The sequence below is a fragment of the Zootermopsis nevadensis genome, unplaced genomic scaffold, assembly GCF_977971745.1.
Source record: "Zootermopsis nevadensis isolate Lab colony 2312 unplaced genomic scaffold, Znev_1.0 Znev_ptg000028l, whole genome shotgun sequence".
Classification (NCBI taxonomy): Eukaryota; Metazoa; Arthropoda; class Insecta; order Blattodea; family Termopsidae; genus Zootermopsis; species Zootermopsis nevadensis.
In genome coordinates this window covers 12,866,355-12,885,638 of record NW_028259160.1, presented here as the reverse complement: position 1 = coordinate 12,885,638, position 19,284 = coordinate 12,866,355, and the positions used below count along the sequence as shown (strand labels likewise).

Genomic DNA, 19,284 nt, shown 5'->3' with positions numbered 1-19,284 from the left:
TACTTGTTTTTTGGTGTGTCTTTTCCCCCCAAAATGTTGTACATCTGAATTTAATTTGTTTTGCAAAGATAACAAAATTAAGAGTATACTAGAGTAATATTTATTTTGAACATTTCAGAAATAGTGGAGGGTCAGGAGGGGAAGAGGATTCACTTAGTCGCTCAGCTTCAGACTCAAGTGTATCAAATCCAACTGTGAACCACAAGCAATCAGCACCTGGCACGCCCCTTCCATCACATGGGTAAGTCGTGGGTTATAATGTGTCATTCTAGTCATTGCAACTCTTTCCTGTTCAAATTACACATGACAACATTTGACCAAAAGCGTAGCTTTGTTACTGTTCCTTAATTTCCACGCTATTTTATCATCTCACTTGTCATCATTGTTCCTTTCGAAAGTTTTTGCACAGGGACAAAAATGACTGCTCATGTCATAGTAAAATTGGTTTACAAAAATGGAAAAATTTATGTTACAGTAAATTACTGTATCAGGTTTTTGTTTATTGGATATTTCATGAGTAGTTCTACAGCAAAATCAAGATTTGTGTGAACTTGTCAGTTGTTTTCAAAAGTTATTAGATGGGACAAAGACATGTTACAACCATCAGCTTACCTTTCCTCAACGGATACTGTAAGTAGGTTAAAAATAATACTGGTTTATTTACATATGCACACATGAATAATGTACTGATTTCCAAATCCTGACATTCAACATGGTAATAGGTTAACATACATCCTGCCAACATGTTTTCCATCTTTAACAGTGAAGGAATTAGAAACAATTTTTTTTACATATTTATTGGCTTACTTGTATTGTTGTGTTAACTTCTAAGTTCTGTGTTTTATTTATCATTTATTTAGTGCTTTGTGTTTTGGTATTTTGAATGTGTGAATGAATATCGTATGGTGTCATTCCCTTTTCTCTGTCAAAGTGAAGCTAGTTTTTAAATATGATTAATACATGGCCATCCCTTCTGGTATTTTTTGAGACGACCCTATCATTCAAAATGGAATCACAACTTGAAGAGCACATTGTTTTTGGACTTCAACAATAATTTGTGTGTGTGCGCGCATGAATGATGTTGCGTGTATTTGCTAATGGGCAGTATATTGGATGTTGCCTAACCAACACATAGCTCCTCAAACAGTCCCGAGTCTGGCCTGGGAACGTCTCATACCAGCCTTCCTGACTCTGATCCGGAACATGGTGACAGTGATGCACAAGGCCACCCTGGCAGTGACTACTGTGATGGAGAAGTACTCCCTGCTCTTGGCATATGTAAAGCACTATACCCATTTGAAGGTAAGGTAATTCTATGCTTTGCCTTTTGAGGGTCTTTTCTTGAATTTTTTCAAGTTCATTAGGTGATGATTTTTAGGATCATTTGTATGTTGGAATTGATTAATTATCATTGATGAGGGAAATGCTTATGGCCTCTGTCATCAGGGTACAACAACCTAGAAGATGGTCACCTTTATTTTGAACAGCATTTGAGAACAAATTATATAGTATAAGTTATGTAGGATTCGCACAACCTGTTAGTTACTGTCTGTGTATTACATTGTTTGTTTAATACTAAACTCTGAACATTAATAATTCTCATGAGTTCTGTCTCTGGTCTTAAATCATGATTTTCTTTTCAGATTAATTTCTCTTTATTAAAAGGATTAAATAAATGTTGTTCACATATCTTCTTTTATTACTATTTATTTTGGGTTCAGTAGCTCTAAACATTGCTTCCACATTAATGGGAAATTAGTTTTTGTTTAACAGGTTTTTGCTTTCTGCACAGCTTTCATATAATGCATCCATTTTGTAAAACAAGCAGATGGTGTAATGACCTTATTACACTGTCAAGAACTGTTATGCCCATAGTATTTGACAAGGAATGTTAGATATTATTGTTAGTGAGTGATTTGTATGTGCATGTTCTTTTGTGATGTACAGCCACAAGTGAGGGATCCATACCAATGCAAGATGGTGAGGAACTGCACATCATTGAGCTTGACCAGGGCGATGGCTGGACACGAGTGCGGCGACAGATTGACATGGAAGAAGGATTTGTACCCACGTCATATATTGAGTGCACTCTTTTTAATAGTTGTTAATGGACATCCAATTTAAAAAAGCTTGTTTTAAATCAGGTTGCACTGGAGTGAAATCCAGAAGCAAAACTCAACTCGTCCATAGCAAGTTCCGTTCCAGTGCTCCTCTGTACCGACTTTGATGGGCAGACGTATTGTATAATGGGTATAGTTTGTTGGTACAGATAAGGGAACAGTGATTGTGGGATGGGAGCAGTTGCAGTTGGAACATTTAGGAATTGGCTGTTGGAAATAAAATGAAAAGCAGTTTCTGTGATGATTACAATTTTGTGTCGTGAGTATTCTGTCACAGGTTTGAAAATAGTGTAAACTGAGTCATTAATAGCGCAAATGTAAAATTAGGAACATTCATGTCAGAATTGGTTTAAAAATTGTCAGTTTTTATCGCTATGAATGTCAAAACAGTTATTAGTCAGAACTGGGCTGTGCTGTGGCTCATGTTAACTAATGCTAAATAACCAGGAGGTATATAGTGTATAGTTTTAATGAAGTACAGGTAAGCGCAGGAAAAATCTCCATACAGGTAAAATCCATAGTCTATTTGGTAAAGTTTTGACAAACTCCAGTTCTGTTGATTCAGTTTAGGTGTTCAAATTTGACCAGGAAGTTTGATTATGTCAGTAATTCATCGTACCTGTGTCATGAGAGTTTTCTCAAGGACCTTCCGCATGTACATACTTGTGTTATCCCTGCAGGATAGAATTTTTAACATGGGTTCACATCTAATGGAGATATTTAAAAGAAATTAACATTTCTGGGTTGAATTTGAATCACTCTTTACATATTGAGTTGTATTCAAGCTTGAAGAGAGTTAATTTGTTGATCAGTGCTCAGGTGTAGTATATAGGTTAATAGTGAAGAGGCTTGATCAGTCACAAATAGCTTATGAATGGCAGAATTGGTGGTGGTGGTGTGGGGGGGGGGCTTAGTTTTAATAACTGTATGCATTGCTTCTTCAGTTATTGAATCTTGTACCACTCCTCATGCCCTGTTCTTAATGTTGAAAACTGGAGTGAAGTCACTGATATTTTTAACTCTTTCAAGTAATTATGAGATATGAAAGAGATGATGAATGTTGAAGTTTATGCAGTAAGGAAATGTGAAATTACTCTGATATTTATAGATGTAGTTGATAGCTTATGATAGCAATTAAATAAGTCCTTAACAAACTGTGTCAATGACATGAAAATGGTGTCCCATAAAATTGGTGTCCATCATGTACCAAATGGCAGGAAATAATACATAAACAGAATTTTCATGTGACAGGCATTAAAAGGCATAAAATAGAAGCTTAGAAAACATTTATTGTGATGTAGTTTTGATTTTGTGCCTATAATTAGTATTTCATTCTGCTAATCAATGAATGTTCATTTTATTACAGCATATTTCAATAAAAGTAGGATAAATGTGCCAACAGAACATTATAGGGTTTGTTGCAATTTCATTTGGTACTGTGTGTATGTGCAACAATAAGGAGCATTATCCATTATTTCCAAATACCAACACACGTAATTTAGTGAGAGTTCATATTTTTGTTGTTTCCAAAGTTTAATATAGCTTGCATAAATATTGATGGTTAAATTAGTTTGAAAACTACACTTTTAACAAGATCTTAAACGCGTAATGGCCAAAACTGATATCATTCGTTTAAAGCTGAAAGTTATAACAACATAATAAAGATGTTTACACAGCATTTCTGAAAAGGGCTATTGGAGAGTTTGCTTTTTGCATTGATGAAGTGAGTGGTGTGAGCAGGCATATGGCATTTACTAAACATGCCTAGCCTTCAGAACATTTTTTGAATTTTCCACCATAAACTGTTTTTAGTAATTTTAAAAAAGTATTGTACCTGAGTTTTGACAGAATATTTCAACTTGCTTCAGACTTTTAATTTTGGTTTTGCATGATGTTTATAAGTGGTCGCAATTTGACCTGGATCTTTCTTTTCTCATAAACAGTTGTGTCATTTTTGCAGTTATTTTGTGTTTCCCTCTTTAGCCTACTAACTGTACTTTCTGATGTGTACTTAGTCATACCACAGTATGAAACAATGATTTATTGACGTGATGGAGGCATGTGTACTGAAAGATAGGGTATCAACATCTTCAGTTATTTAGAAACCTGGATGTTCCTTTAGTTTTATTGTATGATAAGATTATACAGAATAGTGTTGCCCCCTCCCCCCCAGATAACATACAAACCACATGGGGTATATAACAATACACTCTCTTTGGTTAGTATATTCTTTTGAGTATCACAGCTTCTTTATAATATGGAACCATGAGATGATAAAAACTGGATTGGTGTTCCCTTGTAGACTTGTTTTCCATTTGTTTCTGCTGTGATTAGAATGTTAATTTTAACCTTGCATGGACTGGCTATAATTGGGAATTTATTTTTTGTAGAATTATAAATTGTTGTGTATTGATTTTTCAGGCTACTGATTAGCTGAAAGCATTATAATTTGAATGCACGTAAGTACTCATGTAACAACTTGAATTCTAGTTAGGAAGAATCTTGCAAAAAAATGTCACAAAATGTGTTTAATTATTATATCTTCAATAAGACACCATTTTCAGTCATTCAGAACAGTTAAGATTCCTTTGTATAATTGATTGTATTTTGCAACTTACATTATGATTCTTGTTCATGAAATGTGTTTTGTACATACATCATTTACATGTGTGTGAATGTACATATATCTGTAGCCGATGATGGGTGTATATATACTTTGCTATGATGATGGCTGTTTGTAATTTTTTTAATTTTAAAGACTTTTGACATGTGTATTTATTGCCAAAAGTAAGTGATATGTTCTTCAAATGAGCAGTTTTATGTAAACCATTTTATATTGGTATGAAAGCAACTGCTTAGGATATTATTTTATTCGCAAATATATTTCTGGTCTCCATTGTCAGATAAAATGTTTTTATTGGTTTCTGAGAGCAACTATGTTTAATCAGTGCTGATTTGGAATTTGTTATAGATAGGATTTTTATTTATTTTTATAAATACAGGACACATAATTGCAAATTTCTTGATAGTCTGTCAGTAAAATGTGTGTGTGTACGTGCGCATGTGTGTGTGTGTTTTTTTTTAGCAACAACTCATTGCAATTATAACTGATTATGTTGTTAAATATTAATAAAACAGTAACTCAGTTTAATATCAATACTCTACATGTTAATACACTTTACATGAATCAATTAATATTAAAATATGAATACAAATATATTGTGTAGCAATATTTCAATTGTAGTAAATGCAAGTCAATTGCTGAAGGTATACACCAAACGGAACCTCGTGGAGTTTATTCATGTACTTGCTTATCTACTACCTGCCAGGTTAATTGGTTTATGCTTGATGGTCTATTAATTTTTCTTTTATTCTTACATACAATTTCTCAGTCAAGATTAATCTTCATTATGTTTTTAACAATGATATGAAATTTCAGTCCTGTCCATTTCCTTCATTTTTAAATCTTCCACCATTTGGTATAAAGTTTTGTGGCTTGTTACCCATTTTCCAGTTTTGTTTTTTTGTATTGACCAACAAACTTTATCAAGGTATGATGGATTGTAAGTATTTCATTTTGTCTACCTTGTCTTCCAAAAGCAGGAGGTGTAAGAAATTTTGTGAGAAGAAAATTTTCAGACAATAATCTCATTTTGGAACATCATTTATCAGTTGTTGTGTTTGGCATCAGAGTAACAAAAGCATCAAAAGTCTTACAACCAAGCACTTGCATCTTTTCTAAGAGACACTCCCAACAACCAGTCCTCTCCATCTAGCTCTCTCTTCTCACAGCTCCTCACATTTTCTTTCCTTTTTATTGACATCTTTCCTAACAAGTCTTTTTACATCTTCATTTCAGACTACAATGTGGACACAATAAAAATTTGACACAGGACACTGCCTCTTACATATTCCATTATCAGTCTAATTGCAATGCAAAATCTCCTTGAAGTACAGTCAGTTCCAGCTTGCAGAATGGCTCCATGAATGCTATGACCAATCACCGAACACTAAAAGCAACTGCCACATTTAATTACAAGTGTAACTAGATCTCAGCTGAATTTTATACACTTACCCCTTTCTCTAAAAGTAAATAAAATGTAATGACATTTTATGAAGCCATTTTCAGTAAAATGTCGCTTCATTCAAATTTGTTCTATATAAACTATTCTTTCCTCACAATTTCAAGGCCTCTGTGAGAGTTCATAACTTATAAACTGTTAAGTGATTTTAGTTTTAAGCAGACAGTCTTAAAAAAATGTTTACTCAAGGACAGGAAAACTGTGAAATATTTCTCTTGTAGTTACATTGTTTTATATTACTCATAAGAGAAAATAAAGCTCATTTTGTGAATAATTTGAGTGTAATAAACATGTTGAATGAAAAAATATATGTAATGATTGTAATTAAATTAATAACATTTGTTTTTATGTTTCTGTGCCTTTATAGTCTATAGCTTTTAAATAGTTGAGTATGAAAGAATACAAGTTGTCTGATCAGCATCAGCTTTTTTCTTTTTATGCTTTTTTTTCAGGACTGGAGTACAAGTTGTGAGAAAAATTTTGTATCTTTGTATAATCATTAATTCTTCCTGTATGGCCCTTGTAAAAATGTGCTACTGGTGGGTGATGCAGCAGCAGCAACACAAAATACACCTATAAATGTTGAAGCGAAGTGTTTTTCACTCAAGTTTGAAATGGTACAATTGCATGGAGTAACAAATATCACTTTGTGTGCACCATCAATTTTATCTAGCACACTACAAAAACTGTTCTGCCAACTACAAAATCCTTCACAGTTTCACCAGGTCATCTCAGCCTGTGATTGATGTCAACAGCTCGTGCATTAGTGTGTACTTATCCTGTGCATTAGGTACCAGGACAAAAAGAAATTGTCTTTGTATAACTCATCAGTGTGCACCCACTTTTACTGGTGCTTTGGTCATCAAGAAACAGAACTTCAAATAATTTCTGTAACTTTTCAGTTTCAGTTCACTGTATTTCTATAAGATAAGCCACATAGTATGCTGAAATAGTGGATGTTTTATTTTGTACATAACTATTTATTAATACAGGGTGGTATGAAAGTTTTCACTAGGAGAATGCAGAATTGTTCAGATCTTTTTCTGCAGGAGGTAAATAGGTGTAGACTGGTGATGCTGACATGGCAGTAAAGCATGAAACACCATACACACACTGTGTAAACTATATTGGCATGCATTACAAGATGTTGGTTTATCTTGATGGGCATTTCATACCAGTACAGTTTGCTATTGTGATCTTAAGACTTGTGAGGTATGCAGGAAGTTGGAAGGGGAAAGGCATGACAGACAGCATGGATCAACGAAAGCATTAACTACTTTCTCTACAGTGGCACTACACAAGCATACTTTCTAGTGGCCAATATGTTCTGAACTGATGATATGTTACTACACAGCAGATGCCATCCCTCTCTACTTCATCCTCCTCCATACTTCCTCACCCCACAAGTCTCAAGATTAGTCTTGAACAGCAACTGCTGGGTGTATTTTGTGTATATTTATTGTTGCATGAGTTAATGTAAGTGCCAATCATGAACTAATAATTACATATATCCATTGCCTGTCGTATTCAAGGGTGATGTATAATTTATCATTGCACTCAGTTATGTCAGTTGTTACATGTAATTGTCACATTAGAGGGTGTATATGTTTGTATTCACATGTATTATATAAATATATATATAAATAAATACATGTGATTATTGTGGATGAATGTATTTGTGTAAATACTGGGGAATGTTGCATATCTTTAAAACTTATTTTAATTTATATTAGGAATGCGAACAAAATGAAAGTTAATCTTTGTATGTAAAGGCACTTAGAAATTGGTAGAAGATGGTGTTACACATTAAATTGAAATTCAGTGTACTGATTTCTTGAAAAGAAATTCATTTTTATTGACTGTGCTCAGTTTATATAGCTATGTAGTATTCTAAATGTTTGACAAGGAATTTTTAACATGTGGGAAGACAAACACCAATGATTTGTTTGCTAATAATATTTGCACTTGCTGCTCAAGACACCATGTTTAAGGAGGACGAAGAGTCTGAGTGTGCTTTTGCTAATGTCTCTTTCTAACGTTGCTTAATGTATAGCCATAATGTGCAAATGTGAAGGTATTCAGTATTCATGTAACTCAAATTTTTTATAAAAATTAAAATTACAAGCAGCAAGTGACACTGGAAATATGTTTTACACTGGTGAATATTTGTTTGAAGAAATTGATTTTTATTAAAGTTCAGTTTACAAAATTACTTATATGAGTTTGATGCTGTTCACTCTTCACTATTTTAGATCTGACATATTTGTGAACTATAATCAGCCTTTGTTATTCTGCCATGAAGTTGTGCATTGTTTACCTTAAAATCGTTCAACAATACTACATGACCACTGTAGGTGGCAAGTTGAAATTTATACCATTATTAGAATGTACACATTCTGGAAGCATTGTATAACATTTAATATGATTACTTATTTACGCTCATCTTTGGGAACAGTGACACTAGGAAATGAATATGTTAAGTAAACCACTCGCAAGAAAATGTATTACAGAGTTATAGAAAATTTATTCTCATGACTTATACTCTCACAGCTTGTTGAAATAGTGTGTTGTGTTTTATTTGCAAGTGAAGTATCTCTCATTATGTAAACATTTCATACAGTAAATGCTAGAACATAATAGTGTGTACAACTATCAGAACTGAAATTGAGACGTAGTATTGCCAGTTGAATAGTAGTATGCTGACATTTGAAATACAAAGTGTTCGATTGCTGGTGCACAATACCACATTAACTGAGGAACCTATTAATATTTGTGGATTAAGTAAGGTTGGAGTGGTCACATGCAACAAACATATTCCAAGTTCCATGCTGCTCCTTGTAGCTATTTTTATCAACACTTCTGTGAAGTGGCATCTTTTTATATATTGCTGCTATGTGTAATTTGGTGGGTTAATGTTTTAACATGTTGTTTAATATTTAATTGTTTCTGCAGTAGGTATATAACAAAATGTATCTATTTATGTGGGGAGAGATCATTTAGGAAGACGGACTGTACAGAGGACTGAACATGGATTTGTACCATGTAGAAGTATTCATTTGTTCTTTTAGAAAACAATATGTCATTATAGGGATTATAGTCTATGAAGTCTGTATTTGAGAGAAACAACTTTATATTTATATTAATATTGTGGTTACTACACTTTTCAAATTTACAGAATTTTTGCTGTTGTAATGTGACATTTATTTTACTTCATAACAACGAGCTTCATGGGTATAGGGTTACCAGCTTGAAGGTTGTAATATGAGAACCTACACTTTTCAGTAGAACTTTCCCAGCCCTCTAAAGATGTGTTTAAATTCAGAGTTACATGTCAACATTAAATTCTTCATAGTATTAGGTCAGGTAGAAATTGTGTAGCTTAATTATTGAAAATGGCTTACAGTAAAGATTATTTATTGTTGTGTCATTACATTAATAATTTTCATTATCTTGTCATTAGAGGATTATGCAATATTTCATCCCTCCAATTATATGATAATAATCTAATACCAAAAATTACTTCTTTTTGATGTGGAATTTCTGGAATGATTTACATGTGTTTCTCATGGGGGGGGGGGGGGGGGGTTTGTTAAAGAATTTTTTTTATATAAATTATAACTGAAATTGAAACTATTTATTTTTGGCAGTAAAATTATTTTTGAAGTTCTATACCATTTATGTTTTAAAAACTTAACATTGAACATAATTTTAAATTGTTATATCTGGCTGTACCTTTTTTAAAAAATAACAATACCAGCTTTATATTTTTTATGTTTGTAGGCTTTAAAGATTGTTAGGGTTACTTGGGTCTTACTGTTTATGTTTCACAATGTCTTCTCTGTTCTTCATTTTGTTGTGTTTCATTTCTAAAGTTTAATTGTGATAATGTGTTATCAGATAGACCTTTATTGATACTGAAAATCTGGTAACCCTGTTCTTTGTTTTCATTAGTAGATTGTAATTTGTTGTACTTAAAGGAACATGTTTATGCATTAAGGTATGCAGTATCCAAATTTGTAATGTCTGTGGGCATTTGTGTCATCTTTAGCTACTTTTGCATTAGCTCTGTGAGGAATGGATGTTTTTATTTTCAGTGTACACTTTTGCATGTTCATCTGTGCCTGTTGTCTTACACTGTGTCAACATTTATTACAGTTATAAGAATAAATAATATTGCTGTAATTTTAAGTTGCTTATTACAATAACTTGTATTTGAGTTGTAAATAAGAGTTCCTAGCATTAATATGGAACTGGTCCATACTAAAAAGTGGAAGAGAAATTTTTATCTAATAACTGCCAAAGTTGTAAATTATTTCTTGCATGTTTCCTGTTGCCAGTAGAATTTTCTCCTTAAGAAAGTCCTATTCCTTGCCTTCACCAGTCTGTTGTTTTCAATAAATAGAAGTGAAGATACTGCTGAAACACTCTCTTTTAAGATGTGTTGTATTATTACGATATTAAAATTGTACATTGATAAGAAAGTCGTACCAGAACATATTGCCACTAGCTTCATTCAGAAGATGGAGGAGATTCATTACTCAAAAACGTTGGCAGCTGCCTACAGACCACATGGTGTCAGTGAGAAAACTAAGTTGGCATCTTCACTGCTGTGAGAACCTCTGTTACAAATAATTGATATACAGTTGATGGTTGCCTGGGATGTGCTGTGTAGTCTGGTAGAAGTTTCCCGACGTTTAAGAGGTGTTTGCTGTTCCATTATCAGGGTGATATTATTATTCAGCGTTCTGTCTGATGACAGGTCCGTTGCTCTGCCAAAAAAGAGTTCTCAAGTTTTCCCTATTCTCAGCTTCTCGTTTTAATTCCTGGAACTTCATCTTCTTTCCTTGTTTCAGATCGTCGGTTAGCTGTATCAGTCTTCAGGGTGATATGCAAGCTGAGAAAGTGAAATAGTTTATCCACTTCCACTCAAAAACTGAAATTGTGTATGTTGTTACCCACTGGGCTACTGTCGCTGTCAACCATAGTATGGGATATTGACAAGGAGATGGCACTACAGTCCATGTGGTGATACAATTTTGCTAATCAGTAGGTGCTTATTCCTGTCATAAGAAGCAGGCTACCATTCAATCCTGTTGAAGTGATTTTGACAACTTTACATTATTTTGTTCTGCTGTTTCACCACTTAAATGTGATATTGAAGCACAAATTAAAGTAATAAGTATTTTTACTTTGCTTGAAATTGAAATTTTACTTTTGATACTTATTTTACAATACAACGGCCTTAGACCGATGCCTCGTTTTTGTTAACCGTATGGTGGTGCTACCTGTCAACGTTAAGTTACCAAACAAGGTGTGCCGACGTTGAAAATGGAGGTATTAGTGTTGTGTCTGTGTGAAAGTGGTGAAAAGACGTTTTGATCTAAGCTCTGATGTTACATTTTGCAGGATAGAGTGGTGATAAGGTCACAGGTAAGTGCACTGAACATTTAAAACAGTGGGCTTACTGTTAAATTATCCTATATCTGCTTCCATATTTACATTATGGGTCTGTTGACTTCTGTAAGTAAGGGACCTTGAACTAATTATCTTTACATTCCAGCTAGTCTTTGTGTTTCAAATATCATTCTTTTAATTTGACTCATTGAGAATTCTTCCCCACTTTATCTTCCAGAACGTCATGCATTGTAAATAGTGATTAAATATCGGTTTTGGCAACGTTTTGTACTTTAATATGCCTAATTTGTTCATGTGTTCGGAGTAGAGTGCAGTGACAAGTGGACCAATTACGGTATTTCACAAGGTTTTTATTGATAACATTGTGTAATATTTGCAAACTTTTATACTGGACAATATAATTTTTAACAGACCTCTTTGATAACAGAGTAGTTCACAGACTAAAGTTAATAATAACCAATTTCAAATTCAGAACTAATTCATCGTACATAATTTTGCTTTTGAAAAAGCAGAATCGGGCATTGTGAGAAGTTTGTTCCAACTAATCCCAACTATATTTATTGCATTATTTCAAGGTATTGAAAATGAATCCAGATCCGTGATACTGTTTTCCTATAGAATTGAATTTATTAACGTTCTGCAGATCCATAATATGCCCAAGCCAGGGATGTAGAACATGTGATAGTACAAACACAATACTTGTTTCTAATAATACAAATATAAATTACATAGTTATAACAGTAATTTACTGTCAGCTGCAGTATTACTGCAAAAGTAATTACACAGGAAAGCATACCCACTAGTGCTTACATGTATTTATAATATATGAGAATTTTTGGTTGAGGTAAATTCTTTTAGGACGTAGGAGTGAGAAAGGAGCTTCTCTTTTAGTGTTGGCTTAAACTTCTTTATATTGTGATTCAGACATTTTATAGTTGGGGGGGGGGTGTTTATTAAATATCTTAATCCCAGTATAGTAAGCTCCATTTTGATATTTACTAAGCTTAGTGTTTGGCATGTGAAGGTTATAGCTGTATCTTATATTTATATTGTGGATATCTGAGTTTGTTTGAAACTTTTCTATGTTGTCCATTGCATTTATACTGAGTAAGAAAAATGGAGAGGTGATTATAATTAAATGACAGTGGAAATGTCTACTGCCTTGAAGCACACTTTTTTTCAGATGCGTTTGTACAGATACTGTTGGTCTTGTTCATTTATTGGATATTAAACTATTGTTGCAAAGCTTATAAAGATTAGCACTGTGATACTAACTGCAGGGAGCTCATGGCCTTTCTTTGAAAAGTTTACTTCCTCGTTCTTTGGCCAACTTATTCTCCTCAGCACTTTGCTTTCAAATATGTGTTATGGTGAGAAAGTGTTTCAAATAAAGATATCTTAGAGTCATGTAAGCATTCTTAAGAAAGTGGGTTACATTCAGTTCAACCCTTTGGAGCCAAATGGTACAAATGTGCTGGCTACTTTAATATCTTTAAGTCTGCATTTTGCAATTATGGGTTTTATATGATTCTGAGCCAAAAAATTATTTCTTTAAATAGCTTTAACCAGTTAATATTTGTAATGGTGAAGAGTTGTGTTTTATTTGAGGTATGGACTGGGTTCTTAAATGTTATTTAGACAAACTTCAGCTTCTAAGGGAAAAGCTTTGTATTGGGCCAATATTGACAACATTTAAATCTGTTCAACTTTTTTCAGGTCTTACTCACTCAGAACCAAATTCAACCAAAATTTATTTAATAGTTTCAGACATGAATCATATGGCTGGATAGACAGACAAATGGTCACAGACTCCCATAATATTTTTACTGCCAAAATGGTGTGGTAAATCAGAATCCTGAAACTTGCATTTATATTATATGCTGACTGGGAGAGCATTGAAGAGTTCGTGTCAGTAAACATTTCACTTCGATAAATCTAGCTTAAATAAATGGATTTTACAGTGTTATCAAACATGTTAGCCGAAGTCACAAGTGGTTAGGTGTATAAGAAAAATCCTGTTTGAGACTCGGCGAGTTCATTTAATATCCTAATTAAGATCTTGTGGTTTTCCAAAGTTCCTTCAGGTGAATGACAGGATAGTCATACCCAAAATGTTCTCTGTTTCCCATTTGACCATATTTTTTTAGGTTAAAGACGAATATTGAATAACGTGATTCTTGCACAGTGAACACTTTACTGATGTTAGCTTTCAGCATACGGAGGTCTGTTTATGTTTTGTTTTTATAACACTTAGATCTTTAAAATGTGTACTTTTTGGAAAAATATTTGCTTTTTTATTTAGAATGGACTCCTCCCCCTGTATTGTCATGGTGATTAAGTCGAGAAGAATGAGATGGGCGGGGCATGTAGCGCGCATGGATGGGACAAGAGGTGAGGTGTGCACAGGTATTGGTCGGGAAGCCTGAGGGGAAGAGACCGCTGGGGAGACCTAGACGTAGATGGGAGGAAAATGTCAGGCAGGATCTATGGAAGATAGGAGTTGAAGGAGGCTGGATTTTGTTGGCCCAGGACAGGGTCCGGTGGAGGGCTTTGGTTAATTCGGTGATGAACCTTCGGGTTCGGTAAGCCATCTAGTAAGTTAGTTATGTAGAACCATAGCATTATGACCATGTGAAATCCGTATTTAGCTTTCGATTTGACTGATTACTTTGTAATATGTGAAGATAGGTCATAACCTTCACATAGTTTGCTTTAACAAGGGATTAGTTAATTTGTAAGTTACGAGTTTGTAGTTATTTCTAGCCTCACAGAATAGTTGGACATTTTAAGGCAGGATGGTCTTATGGGTACTTCTCAGAACTTTTTATATGTTTTTTTATCAAGATGTAAACCTGTATTGCCAATGTTTTGGTGATTTGCGCTGTTCACCTTCGTATTCATTTGTTGTGCAGCTGCATTATTTATGGACTGCTCTTAGAATAAGGTTAGACAAGGTTACACACTGTCTGTGAAGTACAGTCCCCTTACCACAATTTTTATGCATCTTCGTAATTTATGTGGGAAACATCAGCTTATTTTGAAAATATTGTTTGTTTTTTGCACATTATGTGTCTTCGTATTTGTCGCCTGTTTCTTTTTTTTATTGGAAAATTGAAAAGTTGACCGAAACGATCCGGAGTTCGTATCTGGTGCGGTTGGTGATAGATCTGAGGCTGTGAAAATCCAGTAGAAGTACCCCAACTGCTGCTTTTATTATTTTTCTTTCAGTTCTTCTACGTATTTGGAACTTTGGTGTGTTTAGAATAAATAAGCTTTCATACTGGAATTTATGTATATTTATTATATATTATGTTAGGATTAGTGACGTGATGGTCTAAGTCAGAAGTAGAACTGACTCCCGAAACGTCGCAAGAATAAATTAGATCTCTCACAATGGGCTGTGTTCAAAATAGTTGCAATGCAGGCAGCTATCAGTCCGATCCTTCGCGCATAAATTGTTACTATTCTTCTGCATGACGCCTGCAACTATACGTTTAGACTACTTGCAACACACTTACTGGAAATGTTGCCAGTGCGGATGTAAAATTGAAACCGAACTTTTTATACGGAGACCAGACTCAGTCACAGGCGCCGAACAGCATTAACACGCTTGAGCTACATTTCGTAAGTTGACTAGTTCGAGTCTCGGCCGTGGCATATTTTATCCTGACTGAGATTTATCAAGGCTTTCCTCAGCCCTACCACGTTAATTATAGTGTAGGGCCTTGAAACGGACCACCGCCACTTCCTTTGTCCTCCCCCCCCCCCCCCCACAATAAAAATTCTGAATCACGATGTAAAGAAATTCAAGCCTGCACCAAAAGTGTATCTCCTATCTCACTTGTTGTAATCCATAGAAGAATTTAACCTCAGCCAAAAATTCACAGCTGTTGTAAATAAGCAACAGTGGGTGTGCTTTCTTCTGTAATTATTTTTGCGGTAAAACTGTAGTTGACTGTCATAACTATGTAATTTATATTTATATTAAAAACAAATATTGTATTTGTGGCTATGACGTGTTCTACATCCTTGGCTTGGGCCTGTGAAGGAGCTGTGAAATGTAAATTATATTTTGTTCTAGTTTACCTTACTCAACTATTATTTGATTATGCCATTCCGTCTGGCCTCTCCTTCCGTTGTTTCGCTGTCGAATCGTACTTGAAATAGAATTGTGTCAGAGTTCAAAATAAAACACAAGGTAAAGTTGTTGTAGTCTGTGGGGAGTGGTGATAAAGGTTCACGCATTCTTAACCTCGACACTGGATGGCATTCAGTTTTCAGATTCAAGCTCCGGCCGCCTTATTTCTGGGAAAGAGTTTGTGGTACCCTTTTGATGAGTGGAACTAACATCTCGATTTCTTTGTTGTTTGTATAAAAACTGGTTGCGATTCCGTCATCAGGCAGGAGAGGGAAGCATTCTCTGTTGGGTCCATTAGAGGTTCTCTACAGCTTATGGACCCAACCGACCACGTTTCACTCTCCTTCCTGATGATGGAAGCAGAGTGTAACTTGCTAAACTTTTTTCCCTTTGAAATGTATGCCAGTTTAAATTTTTTTTGTGTTTTGCATTATGATGCGAGATACAGAGTTTGTTGTTACTCTGTTAATATGCCCGTTGCACCAGCTAATGTTTATTTGGGTAATGTATGTTTATAATTCAACAGTAAAGTGCAATTTAGACTTCAGGCACATTGTATGTATGTATGTGGTACGTAGCTGTCTGCTAGTTATGTCACCTTGTCCGTATTACTTCTGCGTCCTATGCTGTCATTCTAGAAAAAAGAAACGATGGACACTGACACCGGTTAAGAAATTACTATTAAAGGCCCAATTTATCTTGATGTAGCAGAGTTCATTTGCCAGCTGTAATAGAAATAAATTTAAAAAGCATGAACATGGCTGTTCTCCTAGAGTAGAAATGTTCTGGCAACGGTCCAAGAGACCCTCTCGCCTTCAAGCAACTTTAACGTTTGACCACACCCCTTTGGCTTGCTACTTTGGTGGATAATGCCGCCTCATCTAAGTTGCGCTATTGGAGGACCTCGTCCCCTGCGGGTCCTTGAACGTTCGGTTAGTGGATACACTACTTCGTTGATTGAAACTCGTTTAAATGTCTCGTAAATTAATGGGCATTTGACTTGCGCATACTGATGGGAAGTCTTGGGAAATTATTGCTAATTATATCTGAACTCTGGAAGCTGGTACCTGCTGTCGTGTTTATAATATACAAACGTTCGTTATTAGTGTAAAATCACTTCCCTGTAACTTTAAAACTTTTAGTTTAGACATTGATGAATGAGTTATTTGCTGCGCGCGCACGGTTTCTGTAAAGGGCTGTCGGCATGTTAAATTACACATTTATTATCACGGTAAGAATAAAATAATCAACGACTTACAATTCACGATGCATTTTTTTTATTTTGGCTGCATTGTTTCTATATGCGATCAGTTTAATCTGTTAGGGTCTACTGTCCAATATATGCTGGGTAACAGCAGCTGTAACCTCCGATATTATTTTGCCTTTGTTGCGACGTCACTTTTGAGAAGTATACACCATTACATATTCCCGAAAAGGAATTCTGATGGACTGAAGTCGGGAGATCAGTTCGGCTAAGAAATCCTCACTCCATCCACTTCTTTTAAAACTGGGCATTCACTAATTTACGCACCTTATCCATATGTGAGAGGGTTTGCCATCACGCTGAACTATGATGTTAGGACTTCTGTCAAGCTATGGAGAAACCGTATTCAGCATTTTTAATGCAAAAAATAAATAAATAACAGACCTGGAAACTTCTCTACTTCTGAATTATATTCGTATGTTTTCGTATTGACAGTCAAGAGTTGTTCTGATATGTAATCGTGTTGGCAACACTGGATTTTCCGAAAATCTTTACGTAAGTGAAGAACTGTAAAGCTACGACTTGCTCGCTCATATTCGAGATGATCCCAGCCTCCTCGCGTGTTAACCCACGGGCCATGGACCACGATATTCCTATCTGAACTCTAAATTGAACGTAGCAGTTACCGAATTAGATACTACATGTCGTTCTGCGCTTGGCATTTTTAAATTCCTTGGCGGAAAGCCGAGGTTATAGCCCCAAAGGAACATCGTTTTCGTTTAACACAGTGAAATAGTGCATAGCTGAAATCACAATTTACCGTATAAAACACTGCCTTCTGTTTGGATATACGTTGTCTTGTGAATGACTGCATTTGCCCATAAAAGATCTGTATTCGATGCCTGAAATAATTCTTTCCGACATTTGTTTCTAAGCCCGCGACGAAATATGAAAATGTCATTGCACGCAGACTGAGAAGTACTGCGGTAGCAGTAATTGCCATACAAAATGAATAAAACGTGCCTTAGCACAGGGAATAAAATTACGGTAGTGGCCATGAAATCGTAAGAAAATACTGCAGGCTACAGTAATAACAAACCCATATAAAACGTGAAGCTATTAAAAGTGGGTGTGCTGTGTCTTTCGTATGTTTGTAGTCTGTGTATACATTTCTGAATTTTGTCGTCCACTTTCAATACATCAACGCTTTAAATCTCACTGTGAACTACATGTACCACCTGCTATAACAATCTGTTAGTTTGAATTTTGTCCACAGCGTGTATTTGTTAGTTACGTATGATTCTCAGAGTGAACAATGATTTTCCTCAAACAGCATTAACCAATTGATATTTGTAGTCTCTTTCCTTCAGGTTTTCCCAATAAAATTGTGCCTTCATTACCTCTCCGTCTCTTGTGTTTATTGTTTCTGGGGGGTTTTTTCTTCAGATTTCTGTGATTGTAGAGGCTTGTGCAAGGGCTGGTTTGCTTTCTTAGGAGTCCTGTTGACATATCCTTGTCTCATAATTTGGGTTGGAAAAAATCAAGTAGGATTTGAGGTTCTGATGATGATGGTTGTCTTGTGAGTTGTAGCGCCTTGATGATACATAAAATCATAACAAATTCTGGATAAATGTATTCGCTCAACTTGTTTGGATCAAAACTGTTTCAATATAGTTTTGTTAATACAGAAATTTTCACGTGGTTATTAGAGAATTTAATACGTTCATGTTGGCAACGTAAGTTCATCTTATCTTAACCTCTTTTTGTTGTTATTACACACCTTTCCTCCTTGTGCTTCGTTCTGCCTGTGTACTGCATAGCGCCTGAAGCTGTGTCAGGTAAAGAAGTTGAAGCAGTCATTGGCAGCCGTAGAGAGGAGGTTGACCCCTACCTGGCTTGGTTGCTGCTGGTTAAAAACAAAAGACTGTAGCATAGCGCTTGGTTTAGACGTGGTTGCAACATGACAGCTCACATAAAACATTTTCCAGTGTCGCATCCGCTGTCGTCTTATGTCGGTGTCCTAATTGCTTTGTAGTGGAGAGATTGTGTTGGAAGTTGGTTTTTTTTCTCTCTGCGACCAGTAGAACTTTTTATTTGTTTGCTTTTGAATAATATAAAGTTCATTGAGTGTACTAGATCTGAAAACGAATGTTCGTGGAACGTGTCAAAAGGTTGCTGAAAATGAATGGATGCTTTCACTGCTAATCAGAGGAAGAGGCAGATGGATTGTTTCAAGGTTGGTAATATTGTAAGCTTGTAGATTGTTATTTTTAACGCATACCTTCGCCTGCATTTAAACATTTTTTTATAAATTATCAGAACATG

General features: G+C 35.0%; 2 protein-coding genes across 8 annotated transcripts in view; both read left to right on the top strand.

Annotated features, from left to right (window-relative positions):
* The window catches only part of Cip4 (formin-binding protein 1-like Cip4), a 57,371-nt gene extending 50,821 nt beyond the window's left edge, over nucleotides 1-6,550 (top strand). For 5 of the 6 annotated variants that reach the window (XM_022070325.2, XM_022070328.2, XM_022070327.2 and 2 more), the window contains 3 exons: nucleotides 119-241; nucleotides 1,136-1,302; nucleotides 1,948-6,550. In XM_022070325.2, coding sequence (XP_021926017.1) covers nucleotides 119-241; nucleotides 1,136-1,302; nucleotides 1,948-2,108 — 451 coding nt within the window. In that variant the 3' untranslated portion in view covers nucleotides 2,109-6,550. The remainder of the gene's footprint in view (nucleotides 1-118; nucleotides 242-1,135; nucleotides 1,303-1,947) is intronic. The other variant, XM_022070326.2, reaches the window with a different exon arrangement.
* A 4,719-nt stretch (nucleotides 6,551-11,269) lies between these two features.
* The window catches only part of Hr39 (Nuclear hormone receptor FTZ-F1 beta), a 76,006-nt gene continuing 67,991 nt past the window's right edge, over nucleotides 11,270-19,284 (top strand). Inside the window, exon 1 of one of the 2 annotated variants that reach the window (XM_022070137.2) lies at nucleotides 11,270-11,632. The gene's annotated coding sequence lies outside the window, so the exon portion shown is untranslated. Of the gene's footprint in view, nucleotides 11,633-19,038; nucleotides 19,196-19,284 lie in introns of those variants that run through there. The other variant, XM_087357479.1, reaches the window with a different exon arrangement.